The 26,089-nt window shown below is 37.6% G+C and overlaps 1 protein-coding gene and 1 long non-coding RNA gene across 52 annotated transcripts in view; one reads left to right on the top strand and one right to left on the bottom strand.

The window, feature by feature from the left end:
* Ptprd (protein tyrosine phosphatase, receptor type, D) overlaps nucleotides 1-26,089 on the top strand; it is a 2,270,506-nt gene that overhangs the window by 1,862,586 nt on the left and 381,831 nt on the right. For 46 of the 51 annotated variants that reach the window (NR_160919.1, XR_003954893.1, XM_017320046.2 and 43 more), the window contains one exon: nucleotides 23,812-23,977. Coding sequence is in view for 49 of the 51 variants with exons in the window: in XM_017320046.2 (XP_017175535.1) it covers nucleotides 23,893-23,977 (85 nt within the window). In the remaining 2 variants the exon portion in view is untranslated. Of the gene's footprint in view, nucleotides 1-4,913; nucleotides 4,992-23,811; nucleotides 23,978-26,089 lie in introns of those variants that run through there. The other 5 variants (NM_001352630.1, NM_001352628.1, NM_001352629.1 and 2 more) reach the window with 1 other exon arrangement.
* Nucleotides 3,771-11,095, bottom strand: Gm46893. The gene is made up of 2 exons (XR_001784563.2): nucleotides 9,911-11,095; nucleotides 3,771-5,118 (listed from the first exon to the last, which is right to left on the bottom strand). It is a non-coding gene; the product is annotated as a predicted gene, 46893 (long non-coding RNA).

Raw genomic sequence — 26,089 nt, 5'->3', positions numbered from 1 at the left:
GAGAGAAGATTGATGGTTATGAAAGAGCAGAAAGACATGGGCATCCGGAAGAGGTGGGGAAAACTGGAGAAGTGATTGCAGAGGGGCTCTGATAAGGAATAGGGAGATTTGGAGTGAATGAAGAGAATAAAGGCAAATTATACAAGTCATGGGACTATAACTGAAGAAATGTGACAATGCAAAAAAATGTGATTTAAAAGGTATAATGTTAGCGTTTCTGAGATACAGACGATCATACAGTTCTTTGAAAATAATGAGGGAGGTAAAGAGGGGAAAGCCCAAACCTAAACAAACCAAATGTGATCTTAAATATCTCTTGATGGGATGGTTGAAAAGAGCTGATGCTTTCTCAGGGAAATTGATTTAGAAGGAGATTCCTGCTCAAAACATGTATCTATTTGTGTCTTTATCACTTTCTTGCAAGCATTTGGAGAAAAGAAAAAAATTAACATAATTAAAATATAAATTGGTAGTTAGGTTTTAATCTGTGAAAATTTAGTAAAATTATTTTTACATTTAATCTTAGAATTAAAATTAACTGGTCTTTTAAAAGTTTCATTTTTTTAAGCATGTGTACATGTATGTCTACTTGTGGGGATGTACATGTGTGTGTGGGTAAGCTACCCACTAATGTGGGTATTGGAAGCTAAGCTCAGGTCCTCTGCAAGACCAGTATGTGGTCTAAATCACTGAGTCATCTCTCTAATGCCCAAATGAAGTGCTTATGAAAAATGATTTAATAACAGTAATCAGCTAACATTCAATGGACGTTTCCTTTTTCCCATGTATTGTTCTCATTAACCGTCTCCTGAAAGAACAACTCCCAGAATAGAAGATGAAGTATTTCTCATTTATCATCATCTTCATCATTCCACGTTTAAAATTAGCAATAGACCTGTATCAGAGTTTATGAATATGACTTATACTATGATGAAGTTGGAAGGTACTATTTCCAATTTTATTAATTCTTTCAGAGTTTAATACAATGTGGTGTGTTTTGATCATATTCAGTGCCCAAGTCTTCCTAGATCTGCCTACTTTTAGTACCTGCCCACATTTATATTCTTTCGTTTTAATCTTTCAAGACCATTCGGTCTTCTTCTTGGACATGGTTGACTTACTTACTAGGAGCTATCCTCTTAGAGATATATGCTGTGTCTGGCAGCTAACAATTGCAAATAGCTGCATTGCTAGGGGTTGAACCTATTTGCAGTACAACTTCCCTCTCTTTGGTCTGACTTGTCTTTTATGGGTTCTGGTTATGTTGTTGCAATACATTTAACTTGCATTTTTCATTTTTCTGAGCAGATGAATAATATTCTATTGTGTAAATATATGAATTATTACAGTGGCTTCATTTTTACTTTTTTGAATAAAGCAGTATTGAACATGGATAAACAGGTATCTCTAGAGTAGTATCTAAAGTCCTTTGAGTGCGTACCCAAGAGTGGGATCACTGGATGATTTTATCTGTGAGGAACCTCCACACTGACTTCAGTACTGGCAAGCTCACCATCAGTGAGTAAGTGTTCCTTTCTTAACATTCTCCCCAACATTTGTTATTATTTTGTTGTTATTGTTTGTTTTATTTGTTTATTTTTTTACCTTAGGCATTCTGACTGGAGTAAGAACTTAACTTGCATTTCTTAGATGGCTCAGTATATTTTTCTTTAGTCTATTGGTGAGATCCTTAATCCACCTCGGTTGAGCTTTGTGCAGGTTAGACATGGGAATAGAGTTTCATTCTTCTTCATATAGGTATTCAGTTTGACTAGCATCATCTTTTTTTTTTTTTTTTTTTTTTTTGAAGGTGTCTTTTCTCCGGTGTTGTCTATATGGTCAAAATCATATGGCCCTACGGTATAGGTTTATATGTTCTTCTCAGTTATTTCATCGATCAATGGGTCTTTAGAAATGCCAGTGCATACTATTTTCATTTCTGTAGCTCTGTAATATGACTTGAAATCTGGAATGGCCATACTTCAAAGAGATTTTGGTTGTTCAGGATTCTTTTGGCTGTCCTACCATTTGACTAGCCTTTCCAAAATGTATTTATTTGCAGTAGGAGTTTTCTCTTGGACTTTTAAAGGTATTTTATGTATAGAATAAAATCATCTGAAAATAAAGATACTTTGATTTCTGTATTTACAATATGCATCACTGTTAGCTCACTATTTGACATACTTGCTTATTTCTCCAGTTACTATTCAGTGGGAGGGAAGAGAATGCACATGCTTGTTTTAGTGGAGCTGCTATTTTTTTTCCTTTAGAAAGACGATATCATTGGGCTTCCTTTTTATTGAGGTTTGTCCCCTGTATCCCTAAGTTCATAGAGAGATGGTTAATTTTACTGAAGGACTTCTTTGCACAGAACTTGCTAGTTTCTTTTTTTAAAATCTTGTTTCTGTGCATGTATACACACACTACATATATGGAGTAGAAAGAGTCTCCTTTCATCATGTGGGAACTGGATGCATGGACCTTAGGTTGTTAGGTTACAAATGTCACTACCTGCTATAAATCTTAGCCAGACTCAAAGTGGCATTCACTTGGAAACAGTTTCTTAGCAAAGGAATATTTGTCAAATTTTTACCTATTAAAATTATAATCAATATATGTTTACTATGTAGAAATTAATTTTATTAATTTTTATCAAATATATGTAGTTATACACACAATTCATAATAATTTTAATAGTCAGAATATTCTCAGGAAGCTGCAAGGTTTGCATATAGCATAGAGTGAATACTTCAAAATATCTAACTTGATAGTAGGTCTTATATTTATACTTAGATTTATTATTTTTTATCAAAATGAAAATAAAAATTTCTCCTTGATACAAAGCAGATTGCTTAGATGAGGTCAATTTAAAACTTAAGAACCCCAGAAACATAAACATTGTGGACTTACAGAAAATTATTCTGTACTTACTAACATTTGAATGGTAATTTTAATTATAGATTTATTTAGAATCTGGCAATATTATCAGTTTGCTCGTTCTGCTTTAACAAAATACCACACACTTGGTAGTTTAATGACAGAAATTTATTGTCTTAGTACAAGAGACATATGGATGTTTTTAATGTCACTTTGTCACAAATTAGAATCACCCAAGTAGATATCCTCACCTGAAGAGTTATCCTGATTTCCTTGATTGATGTGGGAAGACCCAGCCTATTGTGGATGGCGGCAGCCGATATCAAAAGCAGATTTCAGAGGGCAGCTTCCTGAGCCTATTGCTGACTTAGTCTTCCCTCTTCTGTTGTTGCTGCCCTGCTGATAACTTTCCTAACAGTAGCTGTCCAAGCTTGCAATCATGGGATGAAACTAGTGACTTTCCAAGAACTTTCAAGGCTCCTGGTCCCAGATTGGGACCATTGAGGCATTCCACCCTGTGGACTGAGTAACTGCCTATTGTTGTCCTCCAGCAAGAGATGGTCAGCTATTCTGGGACTACTAAGTATGTTGAGGAACCCAGCCTCCACTACTGAGTTTTTAGCATCTCAGTAGCGACTTGACTGTTGTCTCTATTTTAAAGCTCATTTAATAAATATCCTTTCTTCTCCCACCTTTCTCTCTCGTCTCTCTTCTCTCTCTCCCTCCTTCCTATGCGCCCCCTCCCCCTGCCAATGCTCTTGATTCTATTCATCTGGAAAACCCCTTACAAGATATTCCTTCTAGAGACCGAGGGAAGAATCCGTTTCCCCTTTACTCAGTAGATGGCTACTGAACTCATGGGTCTTCTCACTCACTGTCTACTTTCTTTTTTCTTTAGATATTTTGGTCTAATGCTTCTCTTCTTGTGAAATATTAAGGACCAGGAAACTCAAACGAATCATTTTACCTTAGTTACCCCTGTGAAAACCTGTATCTTAATAAGCGCAACTCTGAGATATTGGGGGGTTAAATATCAACATGAATGGCAGGGGCATCGTTCATTAAAATCAACAGTCCTTCTTGTCTTTTCTTCTCAGTAGTGGTTTAGGGAGCTAGCTGGGATTTTCATTTAGAGGATACATATCTGAAAAGTCCTTCTGCTGGGCCTTTTAGAGAAATACTGGCTATAATTTCTTCTCTGGACCTCAGTTTTCTTGACTGAACAATGAGATCCATCTTTAATGGAGACCTCTTTGTGAGATTAATTAGCCTTAAGGCAGACATTCCTGTGTTGTGTTAAACTGACTTGAAATCAAACTTCTGTTTCATGCCAGTTCTAAATGTTTCAGAAGGCGATTTTTCTTGTTGCCTTCTCTAAGATGGAAAACAAATGCCTTGTTGAAGCACATCCTCGAGCATTTTAAATGAGCTTCATAAATCCTGGCTGTTACGTGAGGAGATGCTTTTCTCTGCACATTTTATCAACTTTAATATTGTTGGTCCCGTTGTTGTTGTTGTTGTTGTTGTTGCTGTTGTTGTTACTTCCTGTGACTTCCTGAAATCTACAAACAATTCACTCAAGCATTTCTCCAGGCTATTTAATTTTTCTTCAACAGCATAGTAAGTCTTTGGTCCACAGGTCAATAAGTTTTTTTTTTAATGACAGCACACAGAAAAGCCATGTTTACATACTATATATTACATGTTATATATTACATATTACATATAGTGCCAGGTCCTTTTACCCTGAACTCCCAAGGACACTGAGCCTTATTGCTCCATGGCATCTGTGGTGTGACATGAGTTAGCTTTCATCCTGAACATCTAGAATGGTTCTAGCTTTGTGCCAGCCTTGGGAGAATTAAGAAGTGACTTCATATCAAGCAGATTATGTCATGGAACCCCACTTGAGAAAGGCAGGCTGGATTTATTGACAACGGACTGATGTTTCTTTCCAAAGCCCTGTTGTGTCATCGATTTGAATGTGCTTTGTTTGTTCACTGGTGTCCAGGCAGGGAGGGGGCAGGGGCTGTTTCATTTCACACAGATGGACTTTGAAGCATGGCAGTGTCAGCAACTTTGTCTAGAGCCTTCCAGAAACAGATAATGACAAGGTAAGAGGAGCAGCCTTCAGCTTAAGCAGCAGGTTACTCCTGGAGGATGAAAACTCCAAATTACATAGCAGTTGCCAGGTGTTCTTCAAAGACAGGGATCCTCGAGAAAGCAGAAGTGTGGAGTGCCCTGTGGGACAAATGGTGTTAGAGTGTCATCAACACTGTGGCTGTAACTTGAAAGTGCGTGTATTTTGATTTAGTATTATCACGTTCACTAGCATTCCTGTGTTTTGGTTGTTGTTTGGTTTGTTTTAGGTAAAAGATGCATGTTTCCCTGTAAAGTGCACAAACTCAAGAGTTCCTAACTTCAGTTCTATCCCCAATCTTTCTGTATGTGGTTTGCTATTTACTTTCTATTTTGATTAAAACTATTACATATACATGGTAAAATTAATACTTTCTGAATATGTTTTGAATCTATTTCTGATTTTTTATGCTTATAGTTAAAATGTCTTGTTCTCAAATCAAGATTCTGCATATTCTTCAACATCTTTGTCTTTTCTGAACTTTTGCTTGAGCTTTTTCTGATCATTGAAACAGTATTTTCTTCCGTGGTTGCTGTGGTGACTTGCTAATACTGTGTACTCCGATTTCCAAACAAGAAAATTGATTAGTAGCATTTCATGGGCTTTATCAATTTTGGGGTTGACATACATACAGGCTCTACAGGGTTAATCTTTAGTGAATACTCATTTACAGATCCTTTCGACCTACATATAATTCTATAGTTTTAGCTTAAATAAGCTTCTTAAAATGTTTTGTTTACAGAATATATGAAATTTGTGCTGTTTGTTTTTTGGGGTATGTTGTTTTATGTAATTTTCATTTCTTTTTTTTTAGTGGATATTTTCTTTACTTACATCTCAAATGTTTTCCCCCTTCCAGATCTCTCCTTTGGAAAGCCTCCTACCCACTACCCCCTACCCCTGCCTCTATGAGGGTGCTCCTGCACCCACCCACCCCCTGCCAGCTTCTCGTCCTGGCATTCCCCTACACTGGGGCATAGCACACCCTCAGGCCCAAGGGTCTCTTTTCCTACTGCTGTCCAGCAAGGCCATCCTCTGCCACATATGCGGCCAGAGTCATGGGTCCCTCCATGTGTAGTCTTTGGTTTGTGGCCCAGTCCCTGGGAGTTCCAGGGGGTCTGGCCAGTCGACACTGTTGCATTTGGAATATATTGTATGCTGGCAAGAGTGTGCCTTGGTGTACAGGTGAAAAATCAGAGGACATGTTGCAGAAGTGTGCAGTGTGTGTGTGTGTGTGTGTGTGTGTGTGTGTGTGTGTGTGTGTGTATTCCTTCAAAGAGGGGAGGGATGAAAGGAGGAAAAAAGCAAGAATGCTAATTGATTTTATTTCCTCCTCCTTAGCCTATTTATTATTGGTGCACAGAAATTCATTTTATTTTCATATATTAACTTTATAACATGCCACTGTGCTGAATGTATATATATATATCAGGATTTTCTCAGCATTTTCTTGTGTTTCTTACCTAGAGCATCAGATTATCTATAAATCAGAATTCTGTGACTTCTTCCCTGCCTGTTTCTGTGCCTTTGATGTTCTTTTTTTTTCTTACTATAATAAATAAGAAAGCTGAACTTGTACACCCTTGTTTCCTTGTTTCGATTTTAGTGGAAATGTTTTCTTATCTCCCTTATAATTTAATGTTGACTCTAGGTTTGTTGGATATCACCTTTGTTTCTCTTTTCTTGGTATGTTTCTTTAGTTCTAAGTATCTTTAGGACTTTTGTCATAAAGGAATATAGGACATTGTTGAAGGTACTTTTTGAATTTGTTTATCATGTGATTTTTGCCCCTGAGTCCATTTATGTAGTTTTATTTTTTTAAATGTTGAATTATACTATAATTTCTATATAATATTTACTTATGTAATGTCTTACTAATTAAATTATTTAGGGTAACTTCATCAGATAGTTATTGATACGCAGTTCTTAAAAACTACCTTCTTCTCATTAGATCTTTTACATTTTGGGTGATTGACTCACTTGGTTTGTGGATTTGCCCCAGTTTATTCGTTCTAGTATTGATGAACGTTTTAATGTTCTTGTTTTATTTGTACCATTAAGAAATAATGGCAGCTCTTACTGTTGGGGTATAAGCTTAACAAATCTTTTGGTCTGGTAGGATGGTCTTTACTTGCTAATGCAGAAGCTGTTTTGTAGGAAGGTTTTACCAATTTACACTTCCAGGAGCAGGGCATGAGCATTTGTGTCTTCTACACTTGGGTAACAGTCAGTGCTGTTTGACTTCTGACTGTAATTTTCCTGTTGGCTGTGTACTGACTGTTTTCATTATGATACTTTTCATTTCCCCATCGACAAACAGTGATACTCTCAAAGGCCATTAATATAATGTCTTTCATAAAATGCTTAGTGCTATTGTCGTTACTGCCTACTCCTAAAATATGGGCTTTCCCTGCCCATCCACTCAGGATAGCACCAAACATATGGTAGACATATGTTTTGAAAATATTTCTACTCTGTGGATGCCCTTCTTGAAATGATACCTTTGATGAACAGATCTTTTTAACTTTATTGAATTGTAATTCATCAGTTATTGTCACTTTGCCTTTTATTCATAAATCTTGGCTAGCTCCAGGATAAATTTATTCTGTACTATTTTTTCAAGATATACTTTGTGTTTCTGCACCTTATCCATCGATACATGGTGTGAAATAGGAGGACAACATTTATTTTCATTTATACAATTACCCATTGGATCAAGTGCCACTGATTCAAAAAGTTTCATTTCCACTATATACCAGTGCTTGAATCCATTTTCTCCTATCTTTATATTATATTATGGTTCTACTTAAACCAATACTTTTTCTTCAGTTTGTCACAAACACTATAATTTCTGTTTGTGAACTTTGTTAACGTCTGTCACATTGATTTCTTGACACTGTTGTAAGTTGTTTTAAAATTGTGAGCCTATTGACTATTCTAAACTTGTTGAATAATTTCAGTTATGATTGGGTATCCTCACATTTTCAAAGTAGTTGGGTTGGTTTGCTGTGATCTAAGTACAGACATATATAATATGGTCTCCAATAATATTGGCCCGAGGAACACACAAATAAGAAAATGCCATTTCTTTAAAAACTTGAGTATGAATGATCCTGATTGTTAACCAACCTTAATGGAGAGAATTTTCCCCTGGCCAGAAACCTCTTAAGGAAAACAGCATTTAAAATTATGCTGAACATTTCCTGTCAGTACCACATGATAAGATCAATTGCTTCAGGTAGGCCATCAGAACACAGCAGCATGCAATGTGGGTTTTAGTCAATGGCTAAGGATATGTGAAGACAGTTTCACTGTGTCTGAACTATGGGACAGGAAATATCCAGATAAGAAGTAAATAGTTCCGTGTGAGTTCCACGTTACTAATTTTCATAACAGAGAATAATATGATGTACTTTAAACATCCTAAAGCAGGCACCCTTAATTTTATTAGCTAACTGTTATCCAACAGACAAATGAATTTATTTGCAACTATCAAAAACCTGTTTACAATAGCTGACTAAATATACCTAAGAAAACATACTGATTTATCTTTGTTTTATTGTGGATAAGGTAAAAAAACAAACAAACAAAATAACCAACATAAAACAAAACCCTTTGCTGCCCTTATATTTTTGCTGTTTAACATCATAAACTTTAGTAACTTGACACAATAATCTGTATGTTTGCCTTCACAACTCAACAAATGGGCTCAGCTAGGCAGATGGAGTGTGGTGTCCGTACTCAGCACATCTTGACTGGATCTTCTTAAGACATTGACCACTATGAGATGCTATAGGGTGGCTTATCTTCCTCCAACAAAGTCTCTTCCCTCGCCCCTGTTGAGTAGCATGGGATTATCTACATGGAAGTGGGTCATTGGGGTCTCTCAGATCAGCAAGTCTAAAGTCTTTCTTGGAAGCTTTTGAACACCTAAGGCACAGGGTTATATCTGTTTCCTTACCTTGGCAAAGGCTGGGATAAAGCCAATCCAGAGAGGGGAGATCTTATTTGAGATGTTCTCTGGCAATTGACTCACAGCTGGATCTGGTTTCTAAATCTTAAAAAGAAGGTGGTTTTTTTTTTTTTTTAATTATTGTAAAAACCTAGTTTTCTAATTGTCTGAATTCCAGTTTAGTATTCAATACCCACATCACTGCTGTCATTACAAGGTTTAAAAACTTTTTAAAGAGAGAAATAAAGAAAAACAAAACACAACAAAAAGTTTCTTTGATCTATATCACTGTAGAAATTTAAAACCATTTTAAGTGTAGAACGCCTTTCCGGAGTCAGAGATTTAGAAGTGTGGGCAGAGGCCTGATCTGCCCACCAGTTCTTTGTACATGAAAGGTTATTTTTTCCATTTGCGATTTTTTTTTCAGGACACAAATGAGAACTAACATCATGAACCTTGCTTTTCAAGTAAAATTCTAAAGTGTGTTAAACTTCTCCATGGGAGTCTCCAGGGAGGAAAAAAATGTTTTTCAGTCCATGTTGCTATTAGGGAAACAGGCAAGAGGTATGCAGCCCTCAAAAAGCAGCTCATTATTACTCATTGTCTTAAGAAGGATGGAGAAGAGGAGGCTAGAGAACAGTCGATTTTGGAGGATGTATCAGGAGTCAAGTCTCTGCAGTGGACCACAGTGACTGTGTCTGAGTAGCCAAGGGCTTTTACATCCACACCTGGCTGTTGGGAAGACCATCTGAGAGTCTAAATACAAACTAGACCCACTGTGTGATCTGGCTACACTTTGCTTTCCCAGATTACGAAGTCATTTTCTCCCAAGGCAGTCTGACATTAGCTACCACATGGCCTGTCCCTAAGCGTCTAGGCCTTTTGACATTTGTATCTTAGGCAGCACAGTTGTTCATTCTTTCTTCCATGTTGGGGCTTACCTGCTATTTCCTGAGGATCCTGGTGAGAGCACAGAACCCTATCTAAACTTCCTCTGTCCATAGCTCAGATATTCTCTTCCAAAACCCAGCTCTTCCTTTACCCCCTTTTTCTTGTTTTGTTTTCTGGTTTGGGGGATTGAACTTGGGTCTCTAACATGCTAGGGAAATACCCAGACGCTGCATTGCTCACACACTCGCCCTTTCTTTTATGCTGCTCCTTTGCTCCCATCTCTTCCCAGTACACTGTTCAAGGATCAGAGAGCTTACTGTTTTGTTTATTAGTACATGACTCTTGCACCAGTCTACTCCTGCCTTGTATTCATTTTTTTTCTTTCTGGAAACAAAAGAACAACATTAGTCATTTAAAAAACAAAACCCAGTTGTGTATAGTTTAGTGTTGATGGATTATACTGATAAGAAAAAAAGGACAATTGTTTGAAATCTCAAACAATACCAATGTCTTTTTATCTTGTGCATTACATCATGTGGACAGTGGTTGCTGCATAGACATAGAGCCTTTAATTGTCACATTAAACATTTGAATCCTAAAGGGATTGGTGGGCAGGTCAATCCAAATGCTCATTTTTGCCTATGGTCATCAATATATATATGAAAAAAATATAGCTAGAATATGCCTATGGTTGCAGGTCCCACTGGCTCATTTTGTGCCTTAGAAAAAATATAGAATTTATCTTGCTATTTTAAAAATAACCTTTAAATTTATCTATTTCTTAGTATATTCATAGTGTGTAAGCTATAAGATATATCTTCATTATCTATTTTTATCATGCTGTATTTGTAAGTAAAATATAGATATTGCTTATCTATGGTGTGTATGCAGTAAAGTTACAAGCTTGTAAATTACAGAATCGACTAAAATGAGACATTTGACTGTAGTCAGACCTGCACTTGGAAGAAGTATGCATGTTCAAAATTTCAGGGGGCCAATATGATCAATGCCTCAATATCCATGACTGTAAACACTAAAGAAATATGGTAAAAAGATATGAGACTCTGCAGTATAGACACTATGTAGGCCACACAAGGAAGTGACATTTTAATTTGGGGTTTGATCTTACAACACATGATAAGTAGGCATTAAGCCCCACCCCATCATTGCACACCTGCCTCACACATTCCTGCCAAGCTCCCTGGAGTTGCTCCTGCTTTTTTTCTTTGCCTGCCCAGTACACTTCCAAGTGAGATGTGAAGCCGGGATCCAACCATGGAGTTTAGCTTAAGTGTCATTGACATTTTGTTTTCTTTTAGTTATGTGACTATTCATTTTACAACTGGCATCTTGAAAGTTTGGTATTGAGAAAGTTACTGCATCTCATTTATTAGTATGCATTTGGTGACTTTAAACTCCTTTTTTGATATCTGTACTGTGTATTTCATTAAAAGAATTTTATGGGAGAACAATAAAAATAACAATATTTTACAAAGCTTATATTGTGGAGGTCTTGAGTATATTTTTTTTTCAAAACAAATCTGTGGGAAAATATTTTTATCATTGCTTGTCTGACAAATCTTGCTGTGGGAAATGCATAGTGCTTTTATTGCTTTAGGAAATTTTAGTGCTTTATTATCAAATCACTTTATAATGCCAACTGCTTCTGAAAAATAACCATTGTGTGTCTTCATTTTTTCTTTCATTATGACCATGTTGCCCCCAGCAGCTTTATACTAAAGCAAATTTTGTCTGGCATCTTTCCCCCTGGATAAACATCAGCATTTGGGTGAATTTACCTTCAGATCCACCCGTCTTCTCTTCTTTAGCTAGCTTGTATTTGTGCTAAATTTTAAAGGGAAAACAATGCTTTAAAGACCTTGATGGCAGTATGTAAAAGTGGGTATTCCTTGAGGTGTGTGTGGATTTTATTTCTTCAGTTACTAGCTATAAGAATTTAAAGTCTACTTCTGGTTGATCCGTTCTATTAAGCTCATCTTCTAAGCTCTTTTCAGTCTAACAGATACGAGTGCCTAATGATGTACCACTAAAGAAACAATAGTCCTTTCTTTGGCGGTTCTTTGTTTCTGGAGTGAATGTTCACTGGGGATCTCTTTGTAGGTCTAGGCCAAGGACTCTTGTGCAGATCTATTCATTAGGTCTTCCTAGATTTTCTTCACCCCCTTCTGTGCAACTTCCAGAAATTTGTTTTCTCCTGTTCAAAATTAGTATAATCTTATCTGAGCTAGGGATAGAGAGGATAGAAGCACACACTGTGCTAGGAAAAAAACTGAGTACCTGCAGACCCTCTTAGGCCAGCCAGACACATATCACTAGGTGCCTGGTTCCATTACGTCCTTTGGATTATTTATTGTCTGTTAGGTGAGGTTGTTGATGAAGTCTATGAATTTTTTTTTCCTTATTTTTACCTCTCTATGGTTTCACTGAAGCTGAGAGGGAATAACTAACTTGCGAAATGAATATCCATTGTATAACAATGAAATGTGTGCTGGTAGGAGGCTAGCACCTTTGAAGTTCTGATTTAAGAATTTTCCTCTCCCCCTATCATTACTTTGCTCCTCTTTGTGTTAGTGGCCATTTACTTGATGTTACAACAGAAAAAGGAGTCCACTGCCTGTGCTCTCAGTAGCATTCCAGGCAGATTGAGCATTCATCACAACATGACTGGGGAAATAGACACACGAGATTCCACTTCCTCATCCTGTCCTGATGTCCCCTCACCATTCTACCTAATATGTACTCCTTAAAATAAAAATCAACCCTGGCAACTGAGTAATTTCTTCCTTGGAGCTGCAGCATCCCTGTGAGTGGGGGAAAGGCTTCTCTTCAAGGGCATGCATCAGGGTCATGTGTGCTGAATTCCACAGTTCTCCTATTTTACTTAATGACACTATTCATGCACCTAGTCTTATAGACTACATTTTCCATGAGTCAACTCATGTTGACCAATCTTGAAGACAAAAAGGAAGTTTGAGAACAATCTATAATTCTGATAGAACTTTGGGATATGATTGACTGTAAGTTAAAACCAACTGGAAACACTTTACATTTGTGTTTTTAGAGCTATTCTACAAAGTAGGTCTTGAAATCCCCAATCCTACCATTCATTTTCCCTCCTTGATCATTAATTGTCCTAAGACAGAGATTCCTAGGTGTACTGACATTTTTGTCTGGATTATTCATTAGTATGGGGGTTTTCCTATACAGGAATGTACATTTAGCATTATTTATGATTTCTTCCTCTTACAAAACATTAGCCCTCCTATTCATTAATGTTATTATTGCAAAGAATGTATTTAGAACCTGCCAGATATTCACAGGAAAGAGGGCAACATTACTTTTACCTGAAAGCCGTTGTCCAGAGTTTTGATACAAAGATCTATTTAAAGCAGGAGTAGGATGAATTAATTTCTTTTGAGGTCCAATAATAAAGTGTTTAAAATGATTAAATTGAAGAAGGCAGGTGGATCATTTGATGATGTACGTCCGTTCAATTCCAAGTGCTGCCTGATTGTAACCTTAGACCTGGAGAGTCAGAAAGAAACTGATTCTTGGAACTGGAAGGCTGACAGCATACCATTTTGGTGTTGTACAGGTTAATGGGAAACCTGGTTTAGAGAACACAAGATGAATGACACTTGTGGAATGGAAATGACAAGTTCTTGTGGTATGGGAACTCAAGGAAATGCCACGAAGTTGATCTATGGACTGTATGTGTGCACATACATGGGCATGTGTGCATACCCCATATCCACAGGTATAAACACACACATAAAATGCTTGAAAAATGTGGGCATTTTGGCTTATGTCTATAATCCCACAATTTGGAGGTTGAGGCCAGCCTGGCTACAAAGTAAATTCTATGTCATTCTGCACTAGAATAAGATCTTGTTTCAGAACACACATTTACATTTACACACACACACAAAGACACAGACACACACACGGACTCACACCGACATCACACACACACACACACACACACACCAAGAGAGAGAAAGAGAGAGAGAGAGAGAGAGAGAGATAGAGAGAGACTAAAAGACACCTTATTTTTATTTTAAAATTAATATTAAGGAAAATAAGACCAGTGCTAAACTACTCAATTTAATGGAGAGTAAATCCACTGTAGGGTAACTTTAACAGTTACTTTTGTCGTAAATTTTATATTAGCAAATTTCCTTCAAGTTTTTAATTGATGAAAAATTTAAAGAGTACCCCTAAAACATTCTAAAAGATACGTCTTGCAAATAAATCATTGAAAAAATTAAAACAGAACTTTTGGCCTTTGAAGATTATGAGTGGGTTACAAATATTTGTTTTACATTGATTAGAAATACACAGAGATTAAAACCATACTCTGTGTGCTCTTGTAGGCTGGAAAATGGCTGGCTTGAAACCTTGTATCTTGAGAGAAAGATGATTTTCTTACTTCTGCTCTGTGTATTTGGACAATGGTAACAAAGAGCAAAGTCCTCATGGCCTTAGAGTAGACTTATATTTGAGTGCCTGCACTGTAATCTTCCTCTAGATTCCTGAAAGTTAGGCATTTTGGTGGGCAGTAGTCACTGAAGGAAATCATACACCACTATTGTAACTACCCTTATGTATGGTTTTAGGATAATGACAACCAGGAGGTGAGAGATTTGTTTGTTCATTTGTCTGTCATTGTCTACGTTTCTTGACACAAAGGAGACTGGACTAAGGTTAGTAATGTTACCCCTGAGCTGAAAGGGGCTAATAATTCTGTGTGGTCACAGTGGGAAGGCATACGGTATAAAGCTCAAACTAATATAGGTTAGCTTTTCTCTGTACATATTAGATTTAAACATTTAAAAGTCTTTTTAAGTCTGAATGGTTTTAGGTTTTTATTTACTCTTTGTACTCCAAAAATTTGTTCGATTTCTCCAAATAGCAGTTGTTTAGCCACCCAGGATGCCATGTTAATATATAGCATTTGCCCAAAATAAGATGGTCAAGTCATTACTTTGACATTGCATGTAATAGCTCATAAATGCTTCTCAATTTTTCTAATTGTTATGAAAACACATTTAAAAGAAAACAAACATGGATTTTCCCATTTGTTGTACTGTAATGAGAAAGAATGTAGTTGTAAATTGGTTTTTGATTTTTCTCCTCAAGAGACTTACTTGTATCAATGAGGTTGCACATTTTAATCAGAGCTATTTCTTCATCTTTTTGTTTGTTTGCTTTTGTTGTTTTTGTTTTTGTTTTGGTTTTGGTTTTGATTTTGGTTTTTTGAGACAGGGTTTCTCTGCATTTCCCTGGCTGTCCTGGAACTCACTTTGTAGGCCTCGAACTCAGAAATCCACCTGCCTCTGCCTCCCGAGGTCTGGGTTTAAATTATTTTACTATATTTTGATTCTATTTCAATTTGGGGAGCAGATTTTAAAAAATAATTAGTATGGAGGTTTCTCGAATGACCTATTTAAGAATGTGTTTTCTGTGCCTCTCACTGACATTATTTATGTACATCAATTAAAGAATATTCAGCATTTGAGTTATTTTATGTGATGTATGGGTGTCTTTCTGGCCAGAAGGACCTTTTCTTATGTGTATCCCACAGTGGGGTTTCCAGTAGTGAGAAATACAGTAAATTAGGAAGCTTACCTCGTTTTTTTTTTTTTTTAAATTGGCATCTGATACTCATGTGTTTATGGGGTATAAAATTGTTTTGTGATATATTGGAATAATATTTAATAATAAAGTTAGGATAATTAGCATTTCTACTGTCATAGTCACTTTATTCTAGCAATAGTCTTATCTGTCCTTCTAGCTATACTGAAATATGCAATGGATTATGGTGAGACATAGTCACCATACTCTGTTGTAGAACTAGAACTTATTCTTCCTCTGTAACTTTTTTTGTGTTTATGTAAGCAGCCTTTCTCTCTGCTGGTCAAGTGATAACTGTCCTGTTGATGGCTGATTGCATTTAACATGAATAGCTTTCGCCTCATCTCAGCCGACATGAATAAGAGAATAAGATAATTTTATTCTTTTTATATTTAAATAATATTCCATTCTGTCTGTATACTATATTTTACAAAAATCTATCCGTCACTGGGCATATTCAACTGATTGTATATCTTGATTTTCAACGCTGCTGCAATAAGTGTGGGTGTGCAGATGTCTGTTATATACTGGTGCCTTTCCATGGAATATATCCTTGAAGGGTTATAGCTGGATTATATAGTAGTTCAATCTATATACTTTTGATTTTTAAGCTTTATTAAAATGCTGGGTTCATTTCACAGGCATATTTATGTTTTACTATATCTGACTATCACAGTTTCTCTGACCTTGCACAATATTCTACACATACTTAAAACCAAGCAAAGGGTTAATTTCCATCTTTAAAAACTAATCAGATAATTTAAAGAACATATTGTTGGCAGACGGACCTGGGCAATGTTCATGAAACACAAGAAGTTTATACTTTGTATCATTTAAAGGGCAGCCAGATCACAAATGTTACAGAAATACAGATAGATGGGCAGTTTCACCAACTAAAGACGATTTAAGAGACTTCCTCCAGTACCATTGGCCTTTTTTGGTCTGCTCAGCAGTCATCAAGATGCACTTCTTCACATTAAGTGATGCACTTGCCTTCCACTCTGGGACGTGAATGTCTTTTTCATTCACCACTTGCATATTTTCTTTAATGTCTTCTATAGACCTAAGCCACTATATGTTTTAGGAGATTTTCCTTGCCTTTTGAATGAATATTCAGCTTTTGATCTTGATGGTGGTGCTTTGGATTCTTTTCTGGGTTTTTTTTTTTTTTTTTCAATTCTTATCTGGAATATCTCCTATTGATTTATTAGCTAGGGCTGTGAATAATATGTGATTTTGATGATTCTAAATTATCAAAAATCATTGTTATTTTCTCCCAGATTACTACCACCTCCTCCTCCTTCCTCTCCTCCTCCTCCTCCTTCCACTCCTCTTTCCCCTCCTCCCCCTCCCCCTCTTCTTCTTGTTCTTCACCGCAGTCATCATCATCATCATAATCATCTTGTAGTTTTGTTTTGTTCTATGGAGCATTGGTACTATTGCTTCCAGAGTACATGGCTTTCCAGGTATGCTTATGAGTTTTGCGTGTTCCTCTTCTCAGTCTTCTGATGGTGATTCTTCCTGCATAACTGCTAGGTTCCGTGCAATGATATGCAAATCTTTAAGCCATGCTTCAGTCTTATGACTAAAGGTAATGTCATTTCAAAACCTCAGGGAAAACCATTGTCCATGAAAACATTTTCAAAGTTATCAGTACTACTCCAAAGACAGCCTTTGCAATTCCTAGCCTCTGCCTCAGTGGCCTCCAGTTCATCTTTTGCAAAATTGGTTATTTAATAATAGGTATAATAGTGGCTCTTGATCATCGTTTTATCATCCTTAAAGTGATCATCTATGTTTTGCTTTTAGTTTATGAGCAAAAAGATTGTTCATTAAGCCTTGTTCATGACCACTGAATCTCCTATAGGATGTTGGCACACATCTCAGTAAGAGGGAAGCCAAATTGTGTTCCCTGATGATGCTATTCCTCTTGTCACTCTTTTGTCTGTTTGTTTGAAAATGTTTTCATAGACAATGGTTTTCCCTGAGGTTTTGAAATGACATTACCTTTAGTCATCAGACTGAAGCATGGCTTAAAGATTTGCATATTATTGCACAGAACCTAGCACTCAGACACAGAGACACACTTTTTCAGATACATAGAAATCCCATTAAAAAAAAAAAACCACCACTAAAATGGAAGCCATAATATATGTTCAAAGGACCTGTAGTGTAAGAAAGAAAGAAATTGTATATAAGTAAAATAAAAACAAAAACATAAGATAAACTTTAAACAACACTGCCATGAAATTATGAGACAAGGAGCCTCCAGTAATGCTGATGTGGTCATTTTCTGTTGACATGTACTGTTATATGCACCTTTCAGAATAGTTTGTTTCCCCAGTGAGAAAGCCTTGGATAATGCTAAACTTTTCTCTAGAAATGTCTATCAAATAGATATTGCATCTGGGCTATGGATGGGGGCATGTATCTACTTCTCCTTTCAGCTATAAGACTTCATCTAGTAAAGACCTGAGCAGGCCTGTGTGCCTTCTCAATTTCTGTTAGTTCGTAATATGTGTGTCAATCCTGATGAAGTAGACATACTTGTTCCCTTGATGCTTCCCTTCATCCTTACTGGCATTCTTTCCGACTCCTTTTTGACAGCATTCCCTGAACTTTTAGGGCTGAGTGCTCCAAAGTTTCTCATTTTATGTATATACGAAGCTATGGGTCTCTGTGTTTGTTCCCATCTGCTATAGGAGAAAGCTTCTGTGATCATTGAACAAGGCACTGGCCTACGAGTATGGAAGAATGTCTTTTTGTTGCAACATTTTTGTTTAAGAAAAGAAGTATTTGGTTTTACCCTAGGTCCCAAGGCTATCTAATCTAGGGTTCTTGGTCACCCAAGCAATGGTTGGTGTAGGTTTTATCTCGTGGCGTGGGCATTAAGTCAATCACATATTGGCTGGTTACTCCCACAATCTTTGGGCAGACATTGCCTTGGCCTATTTTGCAGGAAGAAGAGAATTGTAGATCAAAGAGCATCATTTTCAAATATTTTTAAAAGATCATTTAAAAATAGTCTTAATATACCTTTAATATTGTTAAATTATTTTTAAATTTTGAATTATTTCTGTTTTATTATTGTGTTGTTTGAAGTTCTTCTATCTCCTCAGTGTTAACCCATGGATTTTGCAACTTGATCTAAAACCTCCTTGACTATGACAGGGCTCTGTTCTCACCTATGGTCACTTCTATTGCTTTCAATGGTCTTTGTTTACCTTTGTTCTTCATTGTTTGTGAGATTTTATATACATATATACATATGTACATACATACATACATACATATGGAAGCTTTTATATATGATATATGTAGCTAGAAAGAGGGATGCAGTTTTATTCATTTGAATATTGCAGAACTTTCACAAACATTTTATTTCAAGAACAATAGAAATAATTAGATGAAAATAAAGCTGTGTAGGTGTGTATGTGAATGTACAAAGAGCATAAATAGGAAATGAGTGGTCTAAATGTTAAGTTGATTCCCCCAACAGTGCAACCTTATAGCTCCTACCATAGGTTCCTGAGAATGAAAGGACTCAGAAATTGTATCGTATTATTTCAGATAGGACTGAAAACACTTTTCTGTGCTTTAATTGTATTTCTCATTGCTGTTCACTAGGATAGCCACATATATATGGGGCTGTTTAATTAATGTAAATAAATGTGAATAAAACCTGCTCTACTTGCCATACTTCAAGCAATCATTTATTACAGTGCAGTAACATTTCCACGGTGCAGGAAGGTCTGTTGGGCAGAGCTGGCTGCTTTTGTAATTTATCAAGATAAATAGTTCAGGGGTCTGTCTTCTCTTAGAGAAATCAATACGAGAAACACTGAAGGTATAGGTTTTGAGTCCTTTCATTTCCTTTTACTGTGCTGTGTCTAGTAGGACTTAGAGAATTTGTATGGTTCACAGAGAAGCCTCTGTTGGCACTGCAGTAGATACTCCACTTTTGCACGAATGGCTATGCTTTTGTCTCTTTCAAACTGAAGCTGCCTGGTAACTTATCCTTTGCACAAATGGCTCCTTCTCTTAAATAATTGGAAACCATTTCCAGTTGATTTATGGAAGTCTAGTTAAGGAGGTTGATGAGAGCTGTCACAGTAAGTGAGGACTCTCCTTGCAACTGACTGGATTTCTATAGGCATGTCTGCCCAGGTTAAATCGTATTAGGAAATTACTGCTTCTACTGTGTGAGCTTACAATGATGTGTTATGAGATAGAAAGGGGCCAAAATGCTTAAACAGTGATACATAGTTTTCTCATGATAATAACAGTGACTTCAAAGTCCTTGTGGAGATTCTTTTCTACTTGACGGTTAATTCTTTTCTGTTCTTACCCTGTTTTCAGTTTAATGGTTGTATTCTTGTGTTAGTCAGCTTGCTGTTACTGTAGCAAATACCCAAGATACAATCAGCTTGAAGGATAGAGTGGCCTCTTTTGGCTCATGATTTTAAGTGTGGTTAGGCCATAAATGATTGGTTCTGATGCTTTAGGAATAGAGTGGCTTAGTGTATCAAGGTGGCAGCGCATAGCAGAGGAAATTCGTCTTGTTGACTGAGACACAAAAGGAAGAGGAGGAAGGAGTAGCCCTCAGTATTCATGCTAAGCCCTGCCTGCTCTAACCAGAAGATGTCACATAGGCCCTAAGCTTCTATGATTCCAGTTGTTCCCATTAGGGCCACAAACTGGGGACTAAACCACTAACACACGTCCCTTGGGAGACACAGTTTCAGACCATAACTGTTTATTAAATTCTCTGGAGTGATTAGTATAATGTAAAATGATTTGAATTATGAAGCCAGAGGTTTGGAATGACGTACTTCAGTTCACGGTAATTACTGTCCTTTCTCCAGGCAGGTCTCCCTATATTTAGCTTACAGCACATCACTGTCTTGAGCCCTTTCTTGGGTATGTCCTGGGAGTTACTGAACACTTCCTTGCTTATGAGTATGACAAGAAGTTCCAGGAATCTGGGAGTGGTGGCACACGCCTTTAATCCCAGCACTTGGGAGGCAGAGGCAGGTGGATTTCTGAGTTTGAGGCCAGCCTGGTCTACAAAGTGAGTTCCAGGACAGCCAGGGCTACACAGAGAAACCCTGTCTCAAAAAAAACAAAACAAAACAAAAACAAAACAAAACAAAACAAAAAAGTTCCAGGAAGATTTTCTACAACTGAAAACCAGCCATTCCTACTTTTTTTTTTTTTTTTAAAGAAAGGCTGCATTTATCACAATCTACATAAATATATTTTAGCACTATGGAAAGCTGGAGAAAGTTCAGTACTGAATTTAGTTGAAATATTAATATATTTATTATAAAACATGTCCCTCAGTTAAGGAAAAGAGTTGGATTCAGCTCGTGTGATTCTCAAGTACCATTCTGTCTGTCCCTACCACACAGCTGCATACTTCCAGTTTAATGTACTGGTGACTTGAAATCTTTCATAAGAACTTTGTGGCATGGGGAGTAAACAGAAGTGTTTAAAATATTTCAAGCTCTTACCAGTGTGAGTTTTATTTGTATGATTTGTTAATGAGTGTCCCAAGGTGTGAGAGGCAGAGTTTGTCTCTTTTGATGTCTTAAAACACAGAGCAGCGTCTGCCTTGCCTCCTTTTTTTCTACCCCAAAAGGCTAAAGGCAAACACCATCATTCTTTTTGTTTTAAATAGCTCCCTAAAAACTCATTTCCCATCTTTGTATTGCAATATCAATTTCATTGTACCGACGCGATCCAGCATTTCGTTTCCAGTGGTGTTTATGGAGTGAACCTCTGGTATATGTATTTTTTGCACACTTCTGATTACTTCCTTGATGTACTAGCCAAGGGCATAGCCTATTTAAGTGTAAATGTGTCCTTTCATGTTAGCGTTCACTTTTAGAGAGTGAAATCCTGTCACCGACCCAAGCGAGAGGAAACATTTGCAGACTTATTTGGGAAAATTGGGTCTTAATACACTTTAGCTGAGTGCATGGAAAAGGGAGAGCGCCCTTTCCTGAGCAGCTTCTGTGGGTTTCTGACGCTGTGATGGCTCAGAGTCCTTATGTAGCAGTTGGCTCTGATATGCTTGCCCAGACACAAATTGAAACCGACAGGACTGATGTCTCCTGGACTTTGCTGCCATCTGAAACGCTGGCGTGAGAAAGAGGCAGCGGCAGGGGGAGGAGAGAGGGCGAGGAGAGCTGATTCCTGTGGCTCTCTTCCTCTGAAGCTTTGCGATTTCCAACAGCTGATAGCTGCGAACTGCTTCATAAGCTGTTTTCCAGATGAGATTGATAACCAATCACTGTTCTGGAACAGCTGGCTAGCTTTCGGATTCAAGATGTGTTTCAGTGTTCAGCTTCACTCCTTCATGCCACAAATCTGTCTCAAAACAAACAAACAAACCAAAGAAGGGCCTAGAGAGTAGAATGGTAATTAGCGAGTGACTCTGCTCTTCCCTTTTGTATATCTTTCCCCGCATCCAAACAAACTATTCTCGCATATTAATGAAAACCCAGTTTTTCTTAATATAGAGGTTATTTTAATTGTCAAATTCAGTGTGGGAAAACACAAAGTGTATATAATAGCTGCATTATCATTCTTTTGAGATCCACTTATTTTGTGGTGTAAGGCTGTTTATGGGTATCTCTGCTGTACCCTGTCAAGAGTTTCATGTGTTTCAGACATTGAGGGATGTGAAAATAAAAGGTGTACAGCTTCATTTTGCAAATGAATCCTGATGGTCTTAAGTTCTCATCACTGAGACAGGGGAGGCTACATTTTCAGGCACAACCTCTCCACTATTTATTTTTACTTGGGCTACTCTTTGTAGGAAGCTATGCTGTGTTTACCAAAGGTTCTGTAAGCATAATTACACATCACTTTGAGATTCACACTCCAAATTATTTCTTAGAGCCTATCTGTGATCATCTCATTCCCTCCCATTATTCTTCCACTGCTGTGGCCACCAACTCATTATTTAGGGTGAAAGGGCTTTAAGGGAATTTTATTTATTATGGGGTGTGTATGTGTGTGTGCACATGTGCATGCTCATACACATGTATAACATGTATGACTTTTTTCATACATGACATGATATGTGTAGAGGTCAGAGGACAACTTCTAAATGTTGCTTTCCTCTTTCTTCTGTGGGTTTTGGAGATTCAACGAAGGTCATCAGTTCTGTGAAGCAGGCACCTTTACTCCATCTTGCCAGACAAACCATCACCTTTGAATTTTTTATTATGTCTCACCTGGAACTTAGTGGCATTCTGCATTGTTCCTGATGCAGCTGTCAGTGAATTTTCCCAAAGCCTACTTTTCTATTTCTCCTCTGCTCTTAAACAGTATAGAGCTTGTTTTTAAACAGTATAGAGCTTGTTTTTGAGCTGCCTGGGTAAAGATCACTAGACATAGACTGATAGCCAAGAATCTCTTTGTGTTCCCTATTGTATCATCTTCTGTACTCCTAAAAGTTACCTCATTCCAACCCTGTGGCCCTCACAAACCGTGTGGATCCCAAACCAGAAGTGTATCCACACTTCCCAGACGTGAGGAACACAAACTTCTAGAGAATACGAGAGAGGTGCAGAAGTGTAACCTGTTGCGGTGCCTAGTTCTCTGTTTTAACAAGCCATCCTTACTTCAGCATACCAGCATCTCACTTTTTTCAAAGCTCTCCACGGAGTTCAGGGGAATACCTGTTTCTAATCCTGTTAAAATCCCGCTCATGTATGCTCAAGGCTTCCCTACACCACTGCATGGTAGTAGACCATCTGTATCTCCAGTCTCAGGGAATTGGACATGTGCTTTTGGTCTCTATGGGGACCAGGCATAAATGTGGTTAGCAGTCATGGTATATACATGGCTGGCACACACACACACACACACACACACACACACACACACACACAAGCAAAACATCCATATAAGCCTTCCTTTATTCTGTCATTAATAGATGGACAGACTTCTATTTCTTAAGTCTCTGATGTGCCTTTTTCCATGATGCGCTTATGCAGATTTTTGTATGAAGTGCCTATGCCCCGCCCCTTACAATATAGTGGCCACATGATGGCAAAGAAATTAGTTCCTGATGATTGGTTGTAGGTGGCCTGGCAGCAAGAATGCTAGAAACCCTCCATTTTACAATCCAAGTTATTTCCCAATACAAAGACATGATGTCTCCAGTGTTTATTGTGTTTTTACAATAGAGCATGTCTTTCTAGGTTGTGGTAGGGCATGGGAAAAAAGTGAGAAATCTAAATGTCTCTGTGTTTTCTCCTTTTCTTGTCTCCTCCCTTCACAGGCTCTAAAAGGGTTCCAGCTGAAGTTTCTGAGCGGAGCAGTCGCTGTGGCTCCCTAGGCTGAGTTTCCAAGCTGCTGGTTCATGCCGTTGACAAACTGCAGGATGGTGCCCGTGGCCAGGCCGCTGTCGCTGCTCCTCACCTTCTTCCTCTGCGCCTGTGCTGAGAGTAAGCCATCCTGCCCTTCTCTAGGGAGCTGTGGCAATAATGAGTGGTTTTGTTTGCAGTTGGCACCAGGCTCAGGGCTCTGAATATATTTCCTTGGGAAGTATATCCTGAAACACTGTGGGATCCTCCTTGGCTTCTCGCCAGCCTTTGAAAGAGATTATTGATGTGTCTCTTCCACTACCTCGTCTTCTGTGTAACGCCTCCTTGCTTGTGTGTCTAACTGCTCCTCCTGCATATTTCTGTTTTTATATATTTTTTCATACTTCCTACTAGCCTTGTGACAAAGATAAAACAAGACCAACAATATCACTTAAACTGTAGCTGACCAATTGGTAGTGTTAATATGTAAACACTGTCGAGACCCAATAGAGATTTCTCTAGTTGTATGGATATTTCTATGTTTAGAGAAATGCACAATGTCACATTGAGCCCAATTAAACTTGCAAGGCCCTTGTAGCTGTCACAGCAGCTGTTCTTATGTACTGTTTCCGACAGCTGTCGTGGAGTGCAATATTCAAACAAATCAAGCAGAACTGACAACTTTGTGGCTGGGTGGAGGGTCTGGAAGTGGGAAAAGAATTCTATGCAAGGCAGACACTAAAGTTGCAGCGTCTGGACTCGATTTATGAAACTGGGATTGTGGTCAAATAGCTTACCACCTAATGAGATGATCATATCTTCTTTGTAACTACTGATCACTAGTTCTACACTGTTTACATCTCTTTCCTTATGTGTTCTATGGCATTCACAAGACAATAGTGCCGTCTCTGGCTTGTACTGCCATGTCTATTTCTTCAGGAGTGTTGTAGTTCATATGTGATTTGGTCCGTCTCTTGGGGAGTCCCCTGGTGTGATTAACATGTATAACATCTGCAGTCATTAGCTTTTCCTTCCACTGGCTATCCCAGGGAGATTAAATTTGATTCATGTTAAGGATATCTCAAAGACAAAGATCCTATGTCATCTTAGCACTTTCTTATTAATTGTGTCTTGACAAGAATTCCCTCACTAACAGCCAAGTGCTTCATTTAAATGGAGATCTATTTTCTAAAGGAATCTTTCAAGGAGGAAAAAAAATAATGTTATTAATTGAATGCATGTGGAGTATGCATGTTCTAAGCACAGCATTCTGTGGTTAATTTATATATATATATATATATATATATATATATATATATATATATTCGGCTAATTAGCACTTGGGAGTATTGGTTTAAGGTTAAGCCAAGGAATTTCTAATTCCATGCCAGGAATTAATTAATTGGGGGAAAGATCCAAATGTAAGGCATTGTTATTGTAAAGGCATTTATGTCAAAACTTATTTCAAAAATATAAATTTACTTTATTGGAAAGCAATTGAATGTATAACTTTGTGAATTCTGTTTTGGCCAAAGTCCAGAAGTAACTGTTTTCATCATTGTTCATTTTTGGCAAAAGCATATTAAGACCCTAGGAACCCACTTAAATGTAAAATCAGAACTGTGTGTTTTTCTGAACCTTACTAGTTACATATCTGAGAAAATCATCCTTGCAGACAGAAAAATCCTCTTCTTTGGAGAAGCTAAGGGTTTGCTTATTGCTGTGGTGGAAAGGGGCAGACAGATGTCAAGAGCTGAGGGACAGGTATTGCTGAGACGGCATTTCTCTGCCACAGTTGGCATTTCTCTCCTACCTCTGTTGTCTACATCCTTCCTTTTCTCCTTTCTATGCTCTATCACAGATCTTATGTGACTGTCTCACTTTGCCTCCTATTGCTGTGATAGAACACTCACCCCACCCCACTTGGAGAAGAAAGGATTTATCTTATCTCACAAGGTATAGTCCATCTTGGAGGAAAGTAAGGGCAGAAAAGCAAGCAAGAACCTGGAGGAGGGAACTGAAGAAGAAACTGTTGTGGAGATTTGCACACAAGCTTGATGTCCGTGGGTTACTGGCTTGCTTTTTTATTCAGCCCAGGATCACCTTCCCAGAGCTGCCACCACTCACAGTAGGCTATACATTCTCACATCAGTCATCAACCAAGAAAATGGTTAGCAGGCTTTCCTGCATGCCTTTCTGATGGAGGCATATTCTCAATTGAGGTTCCATATTTCCAGTGGATGCTAACTTGTA

This window comes from Mus musculus, chromosome 4 (assembly GCF_000001635.26).
Source record: "Mus musculus strain C57BL/6J chromosome 4, GRCm38.p6 C57BL/6J".
NCBI lineage: Eukaryota > Metazoa > Chordata > Mammalia > Rodentia > Muridae > Mus > Mus musculus.
Note: the sequence above shows the minus strand (reverse complement) of the source record. Positions and strands in the feature narration are given on the sequence as shown.